Below are 20,637 nucleotides of genomic sequence, written 5' to 3'. Positions count from 1 at the left end.
CTTCAAGCAGTTTCTGTGGAGTCCTGGGACTAGTATAGTCGTCACGTGACAAGAAGGCCGTGTACGATCGAGTTAGTTGAGTTCTTGCCATGTGTGTGTTGTAACTCGGAGTTTACACACTGTTTTCTGTACTAAATACACCACATTTTTGGCGACGAGGAACGTGATCGAATACCACGACCAGGTAGACTAGAGTGAAGCGAAGTCTACGCGGAAAATGCCTACATTTGGGAAATTAGACGAATACAACGAAACGGAAGATTGGCGCCATTACACTGAGCGTGTAAATCACTTTTTTGAAGCAAACGAGACAACCGATCCGGACAAAAAAAGATCCATTTTCCTGGTTAGCGTGGGAGCCAAAACCTACAAGCTTATACGAAGTCTGGTCGCTCCGGAGGACCCGAAGACCAAAACCTCTGAGGATTTAGCGAAACTCGCCCAGGAACATTTCATGCCAAAGCCTTCCGCTATTGTACAACGATTCAAGTTTAACACTCGCACTCAACAACCAGGTGAGACAATTGCCATGTTTTTGGCTGAGTTGAGGCACCTGACCGAACACTGTGAATTTGGGGCAACATTAGATGAAATGCTACGTGATCGGCTTGTGTGTGGTGTTCACGACATCAGAATACAGCGTCGTTTACTAGCCGAACCGAAATTAACCCTGAAGCGAGCGCTCGATCTGGCTCTCGCCATTGAGGCCGCGGATAAGGATGCCTCGGAGATACAAAAGGGGGACCCTCAGGAAGGGAATACTTCGCTCAACAAAGTCGATTTTAAAGTGGAAAAGGGTGGCGAAGTTAATTGTTATCGCTGTGGCGGTAATCACTACCCCAAAAGCTGTCATTTTTAAGGATGCGAAATGTTATGCTTGTGGAAAGTTGGGTCACCTATCTCGAGTGTGCCAGAACAAAAAGAAAGGGAAACTACCACCTCCTAGTACTAATAAGAAGTCAGACACCCCACAGGATACCCATCTCCTAGAGGGGGGAGAGGAGGCAATGGGGAGAGAACAGGGTGTGGGTGCATATTCTTTGTTTACCCTTGGGGGTAAACGACTTTTGCCATACAAAGTACAGCTGAGTGTTGGTGGGCAAGCACTAGAAATGGAAGTTGACACAGGGGCTTCATTGTCAGTGATAAGTGAAGGCACCTACAAACACCTTGTCTCACAAAACAGGGCACCGCCACTGGAGAAATCAGGAATTGTCCTTCGTACATACACTGGGGAAGAGGTCAAGCCCGAAGGGGTGTGTACAGTTGATGTACATTATGAAGGGGGCGAATACTCCTTGCCATTGTTAGTTGTAAGTGGAGAAGGCCCAGCTCTGTTTGGGAGGAATTGGCTGGAAGAAATTAAGCTAAATTGGCCAAGGATTAAGCAACTTACTTCGCATGACAAGCGACTTGGAGAGATTTTGCAGAAACATGCACAGCTATTTGGGGAGGGTCTAGGGACCCTACAGGGGACAAAGGCCAAGATCCATGTGGACCCCACAGCCACCCCCATTTTCCATAAAGCCAGACCAGTGCCATATGCTCTCAGGGAGAAAATTGAGCAAGACCTGGAAAGACTTGAGAAGGCAGGAACCATTGAACCCGTTCAATATTCCGAGTGGGCCACACCCATTGTCCCAGTTATGAAAAGTGATGGCACAGTAAGAGTCTGTGGAGATTACAAGCTTACCGTCAATAAGGTCTCGAAATTGGATGGCTACCCTATCCCCAAGCTCGATGATCTATACACAAAGTTGGCTGGGGGTCAAACGTTTACTGAGTTAGACTTGAGCCATGCTTATGAGCAGATGCTTGTGGATGAGAACTCAAGGGAGTTTTTGACAATTAACACCCATAAAGGCCTTTTTAGATACAACCGCCTTCCGTATGGGGTCTCTTCAGCGCCCGGCATCTTCCAGAGAACCATGGAGGGTTTGCTGCAAGGAATACCTTCGACAGGAGTCTTGCTAGATAATATCCTCATCACGGGGCCCAGCACGGAAGAGCACCTAGACAACATCGAGAAAGTTTTGGGACGCCTTTCTGATGCCGGCTTGCGGCTCAAAGCTGAAAAGTGCCAATTTATGAAGCCCGTTTTGGAGTGCCTGGGGCACCGCATTGACGCAGAAGGGTTCCATCCAGTTGAAGCAAAGGTGAAGGCCATCAAGGAGGCCCCAACCCCAACCAATCCCTCTGAGCTGAAGTCCTTTCTAGGAATGCTTAACTTCTATGGCAAGTTCATGCCCGACCTATCGTCCACCCTGGAGCCACTGCACGAGCTTCTGAAGAAAGATATCTGTTGGAAATGGGGCACAGAGCAACAAGAGGCGTTTGATAAGGCGAAGAATCGACTTCAATCATCAGATGTACTCGTGCATTATGATCCTGAGAAAGAGTTGGTGGTATCTTGTGATGCTTCACCCTATGGTATTGGGGCAGTGCTGGCCCATGTTATGAAAGATGGCTCAGAGAAACCAGTTGCATATGCCTCACGAACACTCTCCACAACAGAGAGGAACTATGGCCACCTAGATAAAGAGGCAATAGCTGTAGTTTTTGCCGTAAAGAAGTTCCATCAATTTCTTTTTGGACGTCATTTCAAGGTCTACACAGATCACAAACCACTTTTGGGGCTGCTTAACTCTGAACGAGCCACACCTCTAATGGCCTCAAGTAGGATGCAGCGATGGGCATTGACTTTGCTTGCGTATGAGTATGAGCTTATTTATCGCTCTGGTGAAGAGAATGGAAACGCAGACGCCCTCAGTCGTCTACCCCTTCCAGTTGCTCCAGAGACCACGCCCATCCCAGGGGACATTGTACACCTTCTAGAGACCATCAACACCAGCCCAGTGGATGCCACTAAAGTGAAGTTGTGGACAGCCCGTGATCCAGTACTTTCTCAAGTTCTGCAGTTCGTCCTTCACGGATGGCCCATGGCAGTCGAAGAAGAAGCCCTGAAGCCTTATTTTGCTAGAAGAGAGGAATTGAGTGTACATGCTGGCTGCCTACTTTGGGGATCCCGGGTCGTGATACCCCCACAGGGGAGAGAGGAAGTGTTGAACATACTTCATGAGTCCCACCCCGGTATTGTTAGAATGAAAAGCCTAGCTAGGAGCTATGTGTGGTGGCCGAAAATGGACTCACGTTTGGAGGAAAAGGTGAAAAGCTGTGTTACCTGCCAAAGCCACCAAAAGAAGCCACCCAGTTCACCGTTGCACCCTTGGGAATGGCCAGGCCGCCCTTGGTCTCGAGTACATGTAGATTATGCCGGTCCTTTTATGGGCAAGATGTTTCTCCTAATTATTGATGCGCATTCTAAATGGATGGATATCCATTGTGTGAATTCTGCCACTTCCAGCGCAACCATTGAAAAGCTGAGGACAACCTTTGCTTCACACGGCCTACCAGAGATTGTAGTGTCAGACAATGGGTCCAATTTTGTTAGCAGCGAGTTCAAGTCATTTCTACAGAAAAATGGCATCAGGCACATTACCTCTGCTCCTTATCACCCATCATCAAATGGCCTCGTAGAACGAGCGGTGCAGACGTTTAAGCAAGGGATGAAGAAGCAAGGTGATGGTACCGTCGAGACCAAGTTAGCTCGGTTCCTATTAAGTTATCGTATTACCCCCCAAAGCACCACGGGTGAGTCTCCTGCTCAGTTACGCTGGGGACGAAGTCTGAGGTCACATCTCGATCTGCTGCGACCAGATGTAGCGGCAAGGGTACATGCAGCACAGTCAAGACAGAAGATACAGCATGATCAGCATAGCCGAATGCGTCAAGTGGAAGTCGGCGATTCAGTGAATGTTCGAAACTACTCCAGAGGCCCCAAGTGGATTCCAGGAACTATCATCCAGGAAACTGGTCCTTTGTCTGCGAGAATTGAGTTGAAAGATGGAACTGTGGTTCGAAGACACCACGATCAACTAGTTGCTCGACCCACAGAAAGTTTCAACCCTGGTGTCACATTACCAATTACTAGCCCATTGCAGCAGGAAGGTGTGGATCCAGAGATAATTGTACCTGATGTAAATGACCCCGAGGTTGCCCATGGAGACAGAGAACCACCCAGTGCAACAATGGTTCGGGACTCGGGGCCAACTACCCCTGTCAGGCGATACCCAGCGAGGAATAGACACCCCCCACAGCGTTTTTACTAATGAACTCATTCCCTCCCCCGTGAACAGTTTTAAGTTTTAGGGCAGAGGCGTTAATTTTTTTTTCTCGTTGACGTTTGTTTTCTTGCTTGTTTAAGAACTTGGGGGGGAGGAATGTGGAGTCCTGGGACTAGTAGAGTCGTCACGTGACAAGAAGGCCGTGTACGAACGAGTTAGTTGAGTTCTTGCCATGTGTGTGTTGTAACTCGGAGTTTACACACTGTTTTCTGTACTAAATACACCTCAGTTTCCCTACAGTTTTACAAATGCCACATAAAAATCTATGAAAAATATTAATATGATAAGTTTGACAATGATAAAAGAAGCGATATAACGTTTAACTCATTTTACAGTCTAACACTGATTATTAAAGCTTCTCTTCTAGTAAACCAAGTTGCAGTTCATAACTGCTTTCATCTTTGAGTATAATGCTGTGAAAACCCTTATATTTTATTCTATTAAAACCCTTAAGCAAGCATTGGGAAACTGAGTCTTCATGTCACATAAAGCGACAACTTAACGAACAAAAATATTTCCGTGGGGATTAGCCACACCTTTCAACTGATTTGACTGGTTTTTCCACACGGATCATGGGTAGGCCAATTTTCGTCCGTGTTGCCGTCAAAATAATAGTTAGCGGAACTCGCTGAAATGATCGGTCCGTTGCAGTTCAGCGCCAATGATTTTGGCACCACACCAGCACACTGCTTAGAAACCTGTTTAACCAGTTTACACGTGATTGACCCCGCCTTCAGTTGCACTATGCTGCCAGTGCCTTCCTTGCATGCGATCCAGTTGTTGATGTTGCTCTTGATCAGGATCTCCTTTCCAATGGTGCGCAACAAAACAAAGTTCATGGCCTCGTAATGCGTCTCACTCAGTGGAACTGTTGTAGACACTCGGGTGTTAGCTCCACTGGCTGTCCAGGTTGGACGCGGGGTGATAGCGTTTTCTCCCTTGTTGAAATTTGAGTAATCTGTGTAACTCCAAACTAATGTCCAGCCCCGTCCGTCCGTCTATTGGTCGCAGTAGGCCTGGAATGCGTTACCATTGGAACCACTGTCTGGATCAATCCAGTAGACACCTGATTGAACTGAAGGCACTTTGAGCTTGAGGTCCTGACAGTTGGACGCTGGGAAATCTTTGGACAATCCTGTTGGTACAAAGTAGTTTCGTGAGATTAGACCAGAAAAGTTAATCGGAGTCACTACTTTCTTAATCCGTCGTTGATAATAGTCAAGGATACTTTAGGCTAGCTCGATATAAGTATTTCAGAAGTTGCTTACAGTGTTCCGTTTAATTTTTTATGTCATTTCTTAACGTCTACGTTTGTTTTGTTTTGTTTTTTTTTTACCTGAAAACAATAGAACTGAGGCAAATTTAAGGAAAATAATAATAAAAAAGCTTTATAACGTCAGCTTTATGTTTACATCAATGTCTCGCTTTTAGAGAAACAAAGGTCATGTGTATTTGAATTATGGCAAGCACAAGTTGAGGTTATCAAATTCTGGTCTGAACACTGAAATTTATAATTAGTAGATTAAATTAGTTGTATATCAGGCATTTCAAAAATAAATAAATAAATAAATAAATAACCATCGAGCTGATAATAGATCTCAATGAATTTCGAAATAAATGAGCGAACAACCCCAAACGACGTTAGTTAATTTGTCTTTTGGAATAGACGGTTCACTCTCTCGAGAATAATGAAACAAAAAGATAAAATTTACAAAATCGGTTGCGGACAATTATTTTTTGGTATTATTTTATCGGTAGCCGACATTTACCATGGGAACCACCATATGGATCAATCCAGTAAACGCCTCATTGAAACGAAGGGACTTTGAGCTTGAGAACTTGACAGTTCAACACCGCGAATTCTTTGGAAAGTCCTGTTGGAACAACCGAGTTACCGTATTTATTCCCTGGGCGTTTATAAAATTTTTGGACCTTGAGAGTGGGCGCTTATTCAAGGTGGGTGCTTATTCGAGGCTGGGCGCTTATTATTTTCACTATTTTTTTGCAAGTAGTACGTTTATTTTACAAGAAAACAATTTATTATAACAAAACTTGAAGATGTACCGAAGCCGAATTTTAACTGTTCATTGAAAGTTTCTTTAAAATACTCTTTAAAATACTAAAAAGCGGCCTTCACACGACAAACTAATGGCCAACTCGTGTTGGCAAACCCAAGTTGGTGTGTGTGAATGACGCATCAACGTCAAACAAGAAGTTGGCCAACTGTTGGAGACAAACAGAACTTGTCTCGATTCTCACCAACCGTTTGCCAACTTGTTTGCCAACTGTTGTTGTGTCGTTCACACACAGCTACTTGAGTTTGCCAACATGAGTTTTGCCAACTTTAGTTTGTCGTGTGAAGGCCGCTTAAAGAAAACTCGATGTTCGGGGTAGTCTCTTACTAGTACTTAGTCAATTTCAAACTCAATTTCAATAACAACCAATACATCCTGTACAATACAACCAATACATCGTGTGCCCTCTTTTTAGGGGGGTGGGGGGGGGGGGGTGGTTTTAAGCGCTTATTCGAGGCTGGGCGCTTATTAACTTTTCCTACCTTCAGGGTGGGCGCTTATTCGAGGTCGGCGCTTATTCGAGGTGGGCACTTATTCGAGATTGGGCGCTTAATCCAATAAATACGGTGTGTGAGGTGGAGCAATAAAGGTTAATAGTAGTCATCAGTCCTAAATCGATCGTTGATAAAGGTAAGTCGGATATTCAGGGTTCGACTCGAGGATAAGTAATTTTATCGTTGTTTACGAACAAACATTCTAGAAAGAATATCCTCTTGCTAGATTTGGAGCTATTACAAATAGTTGTGGGAACACCGGCTTCTTATTGTGTCTTCTTACGGCATTTTTTGTTGTCCACTAAACGATATTTTGGGAAATTTTAATGTTATTTTAAAGGCTTTACAGTGTGTACATAATTGGCTACTTTCTGACTTTAACTAAATACACTGCCACTTAAATATAGTTATTCTTTTTCTCTTTCGCTCAATCAATCGTTATTTAGCTCGTTTGCTCGCTCTCGCTCGCTCGTTTGTTTGTTCGTTTCTTCGTTCGTTCGTTCGTTCCTTCGCTCGTTCGCTCTCTCACTCTCGCTCATTCATTCATTCGTTCGATTCGTTCGTTCGTTCGTTCGTTCGTTCGTTCGTTCGTTCGTTCGTTCGTTCGTTCGTTTGTTTGCTCGCTCGTTCTTTCTTCATTATTCAAAATTGTTTATTGTCCCATGGTATGCTGGATTGATGGAGTGTGTTACCTAAAATGCTCGGTTCAGCCAGTCTGTAAGTTCCTTCAGTCAGTCGCTTGATTACCTCGCTCACGCATAGCAGTGAAGTCTTGCGAAGATAAAGAGTTCCGTTCGCAGGGCCATTTCCAGCACTTTGTATCTTGGCTGATCGAGTCCACTATTGTTAGAGAAAAAACGTTGACATGACTTTGTTATTTGCAAGTCTCATTTGACCACTAAAATCTAAATTGCTTAGTTCTTGGCAGTTTTACTTTGTAATATTTGATTGGAATCGTGTAAAAGCTTCCGTAACAGGGATTGTCATTCCCAGGCGCCTCTCTTTGGTCTCTTTGGTGCGCATTGAGTTCTGGGACTGCTCGCGTGTCGCATCCATCCCACATACCTCGTGCTCCCGCCCTACACAGCTACAACGCACGTACGGGAAGCCGTCAGATCTACGAAATTCTTATCATATTATTAATTAAGTATTTGTGATGAAGTATTTGTGATAGGATCATGATTAGAAGTTTTCCATTCATATATGTATGTATTTTGACTCACTTTTCCTTTACGAAAAATATCAGACAAACAAAAGCTATTATCATTCGATGCAATTTTTTCTTCCTTTTCATTGGCCGAGAGCCCACCACGTGATCTGCAAATAACTGCCTACAAATAATGGTCTGCTTGTGTGTACTAGCGTTTGACAGTGATTTTGCTACAAATAATATTCTGCCCATGCGTAGTTGTGTCCACTTGCGAGAAAAAATGGCAGCTAGTTTTCTAGGGATGAAGAAGAGCGGTTGGATTTTTCTGCTAGGCCCGAAAAACAGAGCGAAGCTACAAAGAAGGCAATGGGATCTCCTCTTATTGTATTTTGGCAATATCTGAAAGAAAGAGAATTGGATGAAGACCAGCTCGTATTATCGAAGGCGAAGTTACGCTTTCGTCAGCAAGAAATAGTGCGATTTCCACTCTGAGGGAAAGCTAACGCTACCCAAACCAAATACCAACTATTTAAAACGAAGTTTTCCTTACAGCGGCGCTATACTCTGGAATAACATGCCCAAATGTCTTAAAAATGCCGCATCAGTTAATAATTTTAAGACAATTATCAAGAAGGTAGCTGACGTATCGGATTCCCACACGGCAATCATGTAAAGCAGTTTTAGTTTTAGTTTCTTTAATACTTGAGCTAATTGTAACTGATGGTTTCCCGTGTTTAAATAAAGTTTTTACATTACATTACATTAGTTCCCGAAGGTACTTTGTGCGAAACAAATTCAGTGATCGAATGAAAAAACAATTATTGAACTCGGTTCTCGCAAAATATCGTGATTTGTCAGTGTCTCGCAGATCAATTATTTGCCTCAGCCTTCGGCTTCGGCAAATAATTGATCTGCTCGCCACTGACAAATCACGATATTTTGCTCAACCTCGTCCAATAACTGTTAATTCACTGGTATCAGATAGCAAACCATCACGTTGGATCGAGTTGTTTGTGATGTTTTCGACTGAGAAAGTACCGCTAATGTTAACGGTGCATTTTAAACATGTAAGCTATTGTCTTACCTTGCTGTTAAGAAACTGGTTGAGAAGCAAAACAAAGCGAAACCAATGTGGAAAACATTTTGAAGTTTTGCATCAGAAGAACCTCACGAATACTGTGGTACGTGAGATCTCAGCTCATTTGACGAATGCTTAAAAAGATTGGCAAATTACTGATAACTGACATGAGGCACCTTTACTTCCTAGCCATTGGGGTTTATCCAATGGGCTCCTGACGTGTCAAAGGGCAGATATAGAAAGATATTTTATGATCAACATTACGTGCAGCCTCCTACGCAGGCGTTCTTGATGAGCCAAAAGAACTTCTAAATAGGAGGCTGAATTACGTGCTTTCTTGGACTAAGTCGTTTACTTAAGGTATTGTACTATTCTGCAATTTTTTTTCCACTAGAGATGACTTATTTGGTAAACATGTTTCAGTGCATGTGGTAAAAAGCTGTGGGGTGCAACCTTTGGCTCATTTCCTAAGCCAGGTCTGAAACGGAAAGGGTGTGTGGTAGCGAAATGGACTCTGAAAGTTCATGACCTTCAGCTGAGGTGTTGCACTTTTGAAAATATATCGATCTTAGGAAAGTTATGCATCTTGCGTCTTCTAGATAAATTACAACACTTTTGGTAAGCCTTTTTGTTGCTTTGATCTGCTTGAACTGAGCTCTGTGCTTGATGATAGAAACCTGGTAAAACACGGCACTAATATTTTTACTTCCGAAATTTAAGAGGGGGAAAGTTCATGAAACAATGCTAGCACCGATTTTATTTTACCTTCACACGTGTATTTCCAGTTTGGAACTGGGAGCATGTTTGCACCAAAGACATTTGATAAAAGACTTTATGTTTCAATTGACAGTCAAATCGGTTTCCATGGTAACACTTCTTAATCTAGCTCCCTCCTCCTCCGACGAAAACAGTTTTTTTTTCCTCGAGGGCTGGGTAAGGCTGTAGTGTAGACTGCTATCCCATTAATAAGAAAAAAAGAGTACTGGTTAATTCATCGATTCACTTTTCAATTGAAAGGGAAGTAAAATGTCGATAAAAGTACTATACCTCCGGAAGTTAGCGGTACATTTTGGGAATCCTTTAGTGGTAAGTCTGTTTCTCGACTCTCCCTCCGGTCCCAGTTCAAACTTGCCACCTCGCCCTCGTTTGCCACTCGATTGTATAGTGCAAAGGTGACTATGCTCGAAACAATAAACAAACCTTTGGAACTGTTTGGGACACCTTCGGAAAGGGAGGAACTAGGTTCAGAGAGAAAACAATTGCAACCTTTGAAGCTTTGAGCAAATCAAGAAATGACCAAGTAAACATGCATCAAACTAAACATGAAGTCTTAGATATGAGTCTCAAAATTTCTAAAGAAAAACAGGAAGGAAATTTATTATTTTTGGTATGATGTTTTTAATTACAGCTTTCAAGCGATCGCATGTGGTCATGAAGACTTTGCACGTTTTGTGCATCCAATAAAATTGTGGCATTCAATACTAAAAATCAATCTAAACGAATCGAAGGATGGGTAAGGTTGCTGATGAACATCCCGTGGGGGGATTAATAAGCCCTTAAAAAAGCGCATGATAAGTTACAAAAGACTCTGCTGTTACTCCTTTTTGCGTGCTTGGAAGAGTCTGGTCTGAATTTCACAATAGAAATGATTTGCGTATCATGCATGTAGTGTTCATTTGGCTGAAGACATCATATCACTCAACACTCATCACAAAATTATTTAACCTGGGAAGTTTCCCGTTAGTAAACCTCATTATTAGTTTTCAGCAGTTCCCCTTTATGAGTTTGACAATGATAAAAGAACTGATTTGAGCAAATCAAGAAATGACCAAGTAAACATGCATCAAACTAAAAAGAAGCTTCTTTTCTAATTATAATAAACCAAACTACAGTTTAAAATAAATGATTTTATCTTCCAGTATAATCCTCTGAAAAATCCGTATATTTTATCCCATTTAAACCCGTTTGGGAAACTGTGTCTTTACGTCTTAGTAAGCGAAGACTCAACGAACAAAAATATTTCCGTGTGGATTAGCCACACCCTTTAACTGATTTGCTTGGCCTTTTCCACAAGGATCATGTGGAGGCCAATCACTATTTGCGTTACTTTCAAAGTAATAGTAGATGTCGCTGCCTTTTAGGTACAGTCCTTTGCTGTGTAGCACTAAAGAGTTTGGCACCACACCAGGACACTGCTTAGAAAGCTGTTTAACCAGTTTACAAGTGATTGACCCCGCCTTCTGTTGCACGATATATAGACATGGTACAAATAGGAGAAGAGTTATCTACTAAAATATCTAAGAAAGGTAATTTACCCTCTAACTGCTTTTCAAATGTAACCAACCAAACATTTGAAAAGCAGTTAGAGGGTAAATTACCTTTCTTAGATATTTTAGTAGATAACTCTTCTCCTATTTGTACCATGTCTATATATCATAAGAAAACCTACACTGGTCTTCTTACTAATTACTTTAGTTTTACTTCATTTAAGTATAAAATAGGTTTAATTCATACCTTAGTTGACAGAGCTTTTAAAATCAATAACTCTAATTCGGGTTTTCGCAAAGATCTCGCTAAATTAACAGAAACTCTTAAACGTAACTCATTTCCCTCCCACATAATTGACAAAATCATTAAACGTTATCTAGATAATGTTAGACTTAATTCCTCTAGTGATGTTAGTATTAGTAATTCTAACAACACCAGCACTCGCTATTTTAAACTACCTTTCATCGGCAATGTATCTAATATAACCCAGATAAAAATTAAACAGTTATCTAGGCGTTTTTGCAGCGACTTAAACATCAAGTTAGTTTTTTCCTCTTTTAAAATAAAGAATTTTTTCAGTTTTAAAGATCCCATTCCTGATGCTATTAAATCCTCTGTTGTTTATCAATTTACTTGTGCGGGATGTAACTCCCGTTATATTGGCGAGACTTCCCGTCATTTTTCAACAAGGATCAAAGAGCATACTTTAACTGACAAAAATTCACATGTTTTTAAACACCTTAACAGTTCATCTAATTGCAAAAATTTATACACATCTGATTGCTTTAAAATTTTGGATTCTGCTCAAACCGTTTATTTTCTTAAATTAAAAGAGGCCTTTTACATTAATAGTTTAAAACCAGATTTAAACACTCAAGTGCAGCATGTCAACACCTTTTTATTTTAATCTTTTGTTCTATTAGTAACGGTCTAAAGCTCACACTGTGAGTAATTACTGTTCTAGACAGTACCAGACAGTACCTGCCACTTTGTAACGGCTTTACCGTTATCTTTTGTTATTGTAATTTTACTTTGTATACATTTCTATTTTTGTATTTGTAGCTTGGGTATATATATAGCCCTAGATTTTAAATTCTCAATAAACTGAAGATGGCATAAGTCATGCCGAAACATGTCTTTAAAAAGTTGTTTCGTGTTTTTAAAATTAGTAATTTTACTAGTGCTTACAAGGAATTTATATTTTACTTGAGAATCTCGCAGCTTTCCGGACGCATTCTGCTTATTTGTCGCTTCAAGAACTAGCTCCCGCTGAATATTCAAAGAAAGCGTTCAACCCAAATAGAAAAACCAAAATTTAGCCGTCGTGGCTGACATTGTCCAAAATACGCAGAATTTCGTCATTTCATGTTGTTGTTCGGCAGAGAACGGCTTTGAAGTGTACCAAAATTCAAAACGCACGTGCATAGTTAAAGCGCGTGCAGATAATTCTGCTCATTAACGTTAAATGCTAATGAGAAAGAACAATAGAGATTCCTGATTTGTTTTCACACCAGCGTGCATTCTACCTATGTCTCACATGACATGCAAAACGACAGCAAACAAAACTTTAAGCTATTTTTGAGCTTTAGCTGTTCTATTTAAAATCAAAGGCCCTTTGGGCTGTCTCGTGTCGTGTATACGAAAGTGATAGCGTTGTGGCTTTGAAGCAAAGAATTTAGATTTTTGCTACTCTATAGTTTCATTGTCTTTTGTGAGACAACTGATTAGCCACAAACTGCCATAAAATTGCGTATAATTAATTAACATAGCGGATTTTGCCAAGAATGCGAACAAGATCTTCCAGGCGTCCGTTTCCCTTTTCGGATCAGTCCCACTAAGCCAAGGGAATCGTTAAAGGGGAGAACGTCTGGGCACTAGGCAGATGTGAGCGGAATCACTTAGATACAGAACCGCGAGAAGACTGGGTGCAAATATGGCGGGAGCTATAAAATTGGCGGTATTTTGAGTAATATTTTCACTTCAGAGACACCGAAAACTGCAATGTCAAACTTGAAATGTAGATCAGGTTGTAAAGAAGGAAATGATAAGTCCGGTAACTCGAACTGGCATAACATGTAGTGTACTATTCGCATCATCATCATTAATTCCTGGGTAATTTCAGTTGTTCTGGTGCGTTGGCTTTCAGTTGACTACTGCATAATGTTTGGTTCTTTTCTAATACAGTCTAAGCCTGCTATTTCGTACTCTGACAATTGGAAGTGGGCGTTATCTTAGTTCTCGCTGTTTGTAGCCGGCTATATATACCGGGGTTTTGTTAGGCTAGCTAAATGCAAATTACTATTTATCATATCCTAAGTTTCGTTTTTATTCTACCTTTCCGAGGGATCAATATCGACATACCTATAGTTTATTCTAAGGCTGTCCCCCTTTTTTATTCTTTTACCTTCAAATGCGTTTTCTAATTTTCTGTCTGATCGGCATGTAATCAACAATTCACATAATTTGACGAGATACTAATGAATCCCTAACCCTTTATAAAGGTGTGTAGCTATTCTGTAGGAATAAATGACCATTCTGATTGTATAGGAATCCTGCTGCTGAAAATAGTGACCCTCTTAAGATCCCAATTGTTGAGATTTATTTAGTGTGGGGTGGATTGAAGAAGTAAAAGTGTGAGCTCTTTGAAAATTTCTCCGGGGTTTCCCCTACAATGGCTTGTACAGGAATGGTACATCTATCACAAATTGAAGTATATGAAAGGTTAGGGAAACAATTGCAACTTAGAAAAACGGGCAGAAGTGCAGTATTTTTTTAAAAAGGTATATGAGGGGTACCTTTTACAATACAGGTAGGTATTGGGGAGTGGGATGGGTAAGTTTAGTTTTACAGGTTAAGCCTCATTGTCAAAGATTATCTCCAGTTCTAAGTCACGCGCGTCCTGCCTAACAATTCAAAAAGAAAGGTGGTGGTGATGGTACATGTCATTGTAATCTAACAATTTTAGTCGCAAGTTCTTTGACTTGCAATCCGCTACTTACAAATAAATCAACACAACACTGTGATACATAAAACAACTTTTAATAAAATTATAATATTTACAAAGACTTGAGGAAAAACAAAACAAAAACAAATTTAAAAAATATCATTCTGCAATTACTATTTACACAAATCAAAAAATTTTCACTTAAACAGGCAATTAAATATTTAGAAAAAAAAAATCAAAAAAAGAAAACAAAAAGCAATAAAATGTAATCCAATCTGTGGAATCTGTAAAAAAACAAAAAAAAATATTGTGCACTTCATTAACCTCTGAGCCTTGCTCTTATTTTATTTTGGGGCGTGTTTAAAACACGAAATGGCGAAATGGCGAAATGGCCAAACGGCGAAATGGCGAAATGACGAAATGATACTGAAGATAAAAGCCAAAGTTATACGATATTACCGTTGTACTGGAATTTTCATATGTTGCCGAATTTATCCTTGTAGATAAGTCCCGAAAAATAAAAGAAACTGCAATCACAAATTCTCCGTCACGTAGACCCGTCACGAACCTATGGGTAATTTGGATTCCAGTCTCTCCCTGTTAACAAGGCGCTGTTTTATACGCCTAGGACATTCTTGATCAAGATCAGTCGGCGTTTCGTTTAGACATCGGAAGAAAATGATTTGTTTATCTCGTATTTGCCACCGAGTCTCGGCTATGAAGTGCTTTAAGCCCCAACATTCACAAGAAATAAATTAACAAACAAAACCTACTTTGCAAAAAAGTTCATACACGATATCAGTGGCAAACGTTCTTTGCACAGAAACGGAGTAACGTTCGATGTCTATATCAGTCCTTCGATACAATGTAAGCTCTGTAGTGCAGTGCAGATACTGATAGGCAACTTGGCAAGTACTAAATTAAAAAAAAATATATCCTGGTGTGCTGCGACCTTTCAGCAATACGTTCAATTTGGCGTTGTGATATGTGACAAGTATTCATTATATTCCTGGGCCAGAACATTGACAGAAATGTTCCCTTGAAATAATTCAGTCTAGACATGTAAACAGAACTACCTTGAAGTTCAAAAGGAAACCAAACTATATTATTTACGTGTATTTATCTTAACATTTTGCCATTTCGTCATTTCGTCATTTCGTCATTTCGCCATTTCGTGTTTTAAACACGCCCTTTATTTTGTTTACTTGGTGGTTTAGGGTTAAGGAAATGTAATACAAGTACTTACTACATGCTATATATGTCCGGCCACACAATAATAACAGTAACCTAACGGGAACAATAACGGTAACGGACGGGAAGGCCCTACGAAAAAAAAAAAACAAAGTTTATTGAACTGAAATCAAACTTTCAAGAAGCCGCAACTTCTAATTTGTTTTGTAGTAGTCAAATTGTTATATAATTTCTTCATTTAGGGTGGCAATGTTAAGCTCTGGGGGGGGGGGGGGGGGTACTCGACATAATTCCAGGTAGAGAGGTGCATCCTTGGCCTCCTATCCCTGATCGTGTTTAAGACTTGATCGTGAATCAAGCTAAGTATCAATGCTGAAATCAACGTAAGTCAGCAATACGGAAGAATGTGTGAACATTCGGCTTGTTACACCTCTGCAGGCATATAAGTCTATCCTGTCTGACATTGGTGCATGCAAGAATACCCCATTTAAGACAAAAAGGGGTGAAATATATACCCCGTTCAAGACAAAAAAGCCTGAAAACCATACCCTATCGGGCTGCACGTGCCCGTTTAGCCCTAATAAGGGAGTGCCCCCACCTCGGGTGTTAAGCAATGCATGATTATAGATCTGGAAAGATACCACATGGGTAGATGCAAAGTTGTATTTCAAAATACCTATGAGCAGCTATGAGGGTCTCTCAAAAAGAACAAATGCAACTGCTTTCTATAGATTTTGCAAATTAATTCTTTCTATATAATTAATCTTTCAAGCACTACAGAAAATTAAAAAAATCCAAATTAGAAATTCTAACATTTTTCTTACCAGATGGTGTGATAATATAAAATGTGACAGGCCAAACACGACTCTCGCTGGTTGCGAAATGTTAGCCTTCAGTCTGTTAACTGTCGCAAAACATTTATCTGTCCAAGTAACGCAACCCGTGACATGAAACCTTAAAAATATATCTATAGCGTGCACGTAAATTTAATTAACCAAAACATTGCTGGCTCGCCTTAGCGAGACAGCACACTATTCTGGTAGTCCTGTGTGTAATGGGTATTCTGTGTTGTGTGTGCGGTTCGGAGCCAAATTCATTCTCGACCCCAGAGCTCTTCTCTTTTGCGCATGACTGACGGCGAGAAGAGCTCTGGGCAACCCTGGAACAGAGCCTATTCTCATTTGAAGTTCGTTGAAACAATGAAAACACCTCTGATTGGTCGATCTGTAACGCGCCAAAATTTGAACGTGCGTTGGGATGGTTGTCCTGGCCCCTGGGGAATTGAATGTCTGTGCTTTATGCAAATCAAAGCTTGTGCACGCAATCGTAATATGTGCTGTTTTCGGATGTATTTCTGTTTGAAGACGACATCAACAGTCTCGGAGCAATTCTTCTTCACTCAAATAAGCATTTTTAATGTATAATGATGTTTAACAACAGACAATCGTCCAAATACGGCACTGATTACAATTACGTGACACGATCTAAATTTGCATAGAAAGCAGACAGTCTAGTCTCTGGGACACACTTGTACAATAGGAGTTGTGGCACAAACCGTGACAACTCGCTCGGCTCGCCCAGGCTCGCCTCGCTCCTTGTCACAATTTGTGTCCACAACTCCTATTGTACAAGTGTGTGCGGAACGCAAGACGCCTTTCTTACCCCCCTCGCGAAACGAGTTGCAAAAAAAAGACGTTTAATCCCAGAAAACTTAAGAAAAAAGAAAGCTGCAATCGTTATGCAAAGCATGGTTAAAACTAACAAAAAAATCGGGAAAGCAGGCGTGGAAATGGTAAAAAAAGGAGGAAAATGTGAGTGGCTTTCACATTCCTAACTTCCTGAAGCAGATTCGCCGGACCCGACAGTGTACCAATCGTTGTATGGCGCCATTGTATTAAATTACAACCAACCTTTAATTGCTGTGCCAGAAATATTTTTCAATTGAACATATAGCACTACTAAGTAAATGGAGCCAACGAGAGAAATTGTTCAACCAAAAGGACCGAGAACGAGAAAGTTTTACACCCAAACCGAAAAATTTTATGACCCAATTTTAGAGCGGTATAGGACCTTTGACTCAACAAAAATTTTTCACGCCTTTATTAAAGAAATCTCAAAATTTAAAACTGATGAGATTAGCAAAGAAATTTTTAAAGAAATGTTGGAAAAAGACTTCACTTTTAAAAAACTTATGAAAGTAAAAAAACCAGAACTTTTTGGTAAAAGTGAAGACTTACCCATTAAGGAAAAAAACGAGGAATTTATTCCCGTAACTTCAGTTTTACCAAAAAAAATCGTTAGATTACCTTACTTTAACAAAATATAATGAAGCTTTTTTAAGATTAGGAGAAGTATACGACTATGTATATGATTTTGAAAATATCCCAGAAAACTTGAGGCAAAAAAAACTGAAATCGCTAAGTAAATCTTGGCTAAAACTAACAAAAAAATCAGGAAAGCAGGCGTGGAAATGGTAAAAAAAGGGTGAGTTGCGTGACATTTTCAGAGAGAGTCTGGAAACCATATTTCTAGTTCTCAGGCCCTTGGACGAGCAGAAAGAAACATGGCGGCCTTATCAGGATTTAGTGTTTGGGCCGATAAAAAACGAAACAGAACAGATATTACAAAAAAAATACATACTACTTATTAACCGAGAGTGAGGTCATTACAGGGGAATCTCAGACCGAGGCCTTGATGTATTGACCGAGCGACAGCGAGGTCAATACATCAAGGTCGAGGTCTGAGATTCCCCTGTAATGACCGAACGGACGAGGTTAATAAGTTATTTATTATATGGCCTTTAAGCACTATTCAAAAAAGAGTATAATCAAGGGAAAAAACACTGGAGGTAAAACTCGCTCTCTGTGGCTCTCTTCGTCGCTCATACTAAAGAAGAATCGGTATGCTTATATTTTTCTTTCAGTTATTGAAAAGATAGTTATATTTTGTCGGCATTTTTGTTGTTTTTGCCCCCTCGCTAGAAGCTTTTACTCAAAACTCAAAAAACCGTCGAGCCGAGAAAAAATTTTCATAATGCCCGGTCATTACAAGAAAATAATGCCCGCTCAGCAGCCAATCAGAGCGCGCGTACTATTGTAGCCATATAATAAAGTACAGTATTGCCTTGATTTATCAATTTTATTAAAATTAAAATACAATTGTGTGCATATATATTGATTTCATCTATTGGTAGCCTAGTATGTTCCTTATTTTAAGAAACTTTTTTTAAGAACACTTAAGAACACTTACAGGCTGATTTTGCAGATTATAACCCTTTATATAAGAACCAAATCAGCCTGAACCGCCAAAGTAGGTGTTCTTATACGCGGGTTTTTACTGTATCACTGGTCTTGTTTCTCCTTTCTTTCCTCAGGACACTCCTGATAGCGTGTTTTCACCAGAGGCAATTGTCAGTCAAGTCTCTGGTAATACTATTTAATCTATGTAGCCCAAGTGTAGCTCCCCCCTCCCACCGAGGGAAAAAACTTGTTTGGGGATGACTATGGCTACACGTAGACTTTAATCTTTATCTCTTTGTGTGGGCTCCGAACTGTAACCATACCTTGGCTATTAACTGATTAAATCAGCAGTTACGCTTGCAGATGAGAAAGAAGTTAAATGTCGACAGAAGCACCGTCGGAAGTCAGCGGAACTTTTTTTTTCGAAAAAGTTATGCCTGCGAGCAGGCTCACCAACAAAAAGCCTGTTTCGGCTCGAAAAATGTTCCTGAAAAGTTGGAAAATAATAATCAAAACTTTAAAACTGTTAGGCACACCTACAGAAAGGAAACTGATCTCAGAACTTTTAGTTCAAGTCGAGAACTAACAAATTTAGCATGAAGTCCGAGATATGATTGAAGGAACTTTTAAAAGAGAAGCGCGAAAAACTTTAAGTATAATGTGTTTAATAGTTTTCAACTGAAACTTTCACCAGCTTTGTAATTCATTTTGAATGTTGAAATAAGAGGTGTAAAAAAAACGTTTTAACTGAACACGTGTGTAGCCTTGCACTGCACCGATCAATCCTAGCATTTATTACTTTGCCAAATCAGGTTACATCTAAGGTTAGAAGGCAGAAACTCATCAGCTGCGCAGTATTGAAGAAAAATAGCTGAGCGTTATCTCAAAAGGTCTGAACAGTTAAGGGGGAGGGAAGGGTAGTGATGGAAATCCTGTCTCAAAGAGGAAAACTGGATCGGCTGTACAGTTGTCCTTAGCTGAAAGGATAGCCATGTTAAAATACCGTAGAGAAATTACAGAGGGCTTTACTGTGACTCAAATATGTTTCCTTGGAATAGTTTGGTCCGAATTTCAGACCAAAGAAATGAATTACGAATCATGCAATCATGAACTATTATATTTGACTGTAGACATGGTATGACTCAAATAATAAAGACGTTAAAGTTTAACCTGTGTAAATCGGAGAGAAAAGAAAATTGAGACATTATATTCCCGTAAGTAACCTCTTGTGTTTTCGTTCTTTCAAGCAGTTTCCCCACAGTTTTACAAATGCCACATAAAAATCTATGAAAAATATTAATATGATAAGTTTGACAATGATAAAAGAAGCGATATAACGTTTAACTCATTTTACAGTCTAACACTGATAAAAAAAGCTTCTCTTCTAGTAAACCAAGTTGCAGTTAATAACTGCTTTCATCTTTGAGTATAATATATAGATTTAGGCACGCCTAAAAGCGGAGCTCCCCATTTATTTAATTTTCACTGGAGCTTACAATGTTTTCATTCTATAGTGAATAAGCGGCTTAGTACTAATGTTTATGGCGGTTTATAGGTGCAAGACAAATTTAAATAGCTCACGGTTAAACTGAATGTCAGCAGTACGACAAAAATAATAATCTTAAAGCGGGGCAAAATCATTACTCATGGTACGAAAAATTACTTTAGAGTTTAGAGTACAGTAAATTATCTGCTTTCTAGCAATAGAAAATAGTTTCGCGATCCTGTTATAGTTTCGCAGCAGTTTAGTAGACTCCACAATATCTATTACATTGATATAGGATATATTCAACGTGCATTACAGAGTCTGTCGGATTAGCTCAATCGGTAAGGTGCCAGTCTGCGGCTCGGGAGGTCGTGAGTTCAAATCCCAGAGGGTCAAGTTTTTTTTTTATACCCCGTAGCAATAAAATGGTTTGTTTATTATATCAACCCGATTTAGCTTTCGAATGCTCCTTCATGTACGATGCTGGCTTTACAGATAGACACGAAAGTCATCGATCGATTATGGCTC

General features: G+C 40.1%; 1 protein-coding gene, 1 long non-coding RNA gene and 1 pseudogene across 3 annotated transcripts; 1 reads left to right on the top strand and 2 right to left on the bottom strand.

Annotated features, from left to right (window-relative positions):
- Positions 1–217: 217 nt before the first annotated feature.
- LOC144667322 (uncharacterized) lies at positions 218–859 on the top strand. Its single transcript, XM_078528712.1, has one exon. It carries the CDS (start codon positions 218–220, stop codon positions 857–859), a length of 642 nt encoding a protein of 213 aa, XP_078384838.1.
- Positions 860–4,417: 3,558 nt separating this feature from the next.
- On the bottom strand, positions 4,418–9,783 carry LOC144667321 (uncharacterized; annotated as a pseudogene). The gene is made up of 4 exons (XR_013573301.1): positions 9,747–9,783; positions 8,988–9,069; positions 7,446–7,593; positions 4,418–5,319 (listed from the first exon to the last, which is right to left on the bottom strand). The product of XR_013573301.1 is annotated as an uncharacterized LOC144667321 (transcript).
- Positions 9,784–14,268: 4,485 nt separating this feature from the next.
- On the bottom strand, positions 14,269–16,472 carry LOC144627951 (uncharacterized). The gene is made up of 2 exons (XR_013566182.1): positions 15,440–16,472; positions 14,269–14,477 (listed from the first exon to the last, which is right to left on the bottom strand). It is a non-coding gene; the product is annotated as an uncharacterized LOC144627951 (long non-coding RNA).
- Positions 16,473–20,637: the final 4,165 nt, after the last annotated feature.

The sequence above is a fragment of the Oculina patagonica genome, chromosome 10 (assembly GCF_052425735.1).
Source record: "Oculina patagonica isolate OP01 chromosome 10, crgOcupat, whole genome shotgun sequence".
Lineage (NCBI taxonomy): Eukaryota > Metazoa > Cnidaria > Anthozoa > Scleractinia > Oculinidae > Oculina > Oculina patagonica.
This window is presented reverse-complemented; position numbering and strand designations above follow the sequence as displayed.

What these genes read in the sequence shown, in the direction of transcription:
- LOC144667322 (XM_078528712.1), top strand. Translation starts at nt 218, where the DNA reads ATGCCTACATTTGGGAAATTAGACGAATACAACGAAACGGAAGATTGG.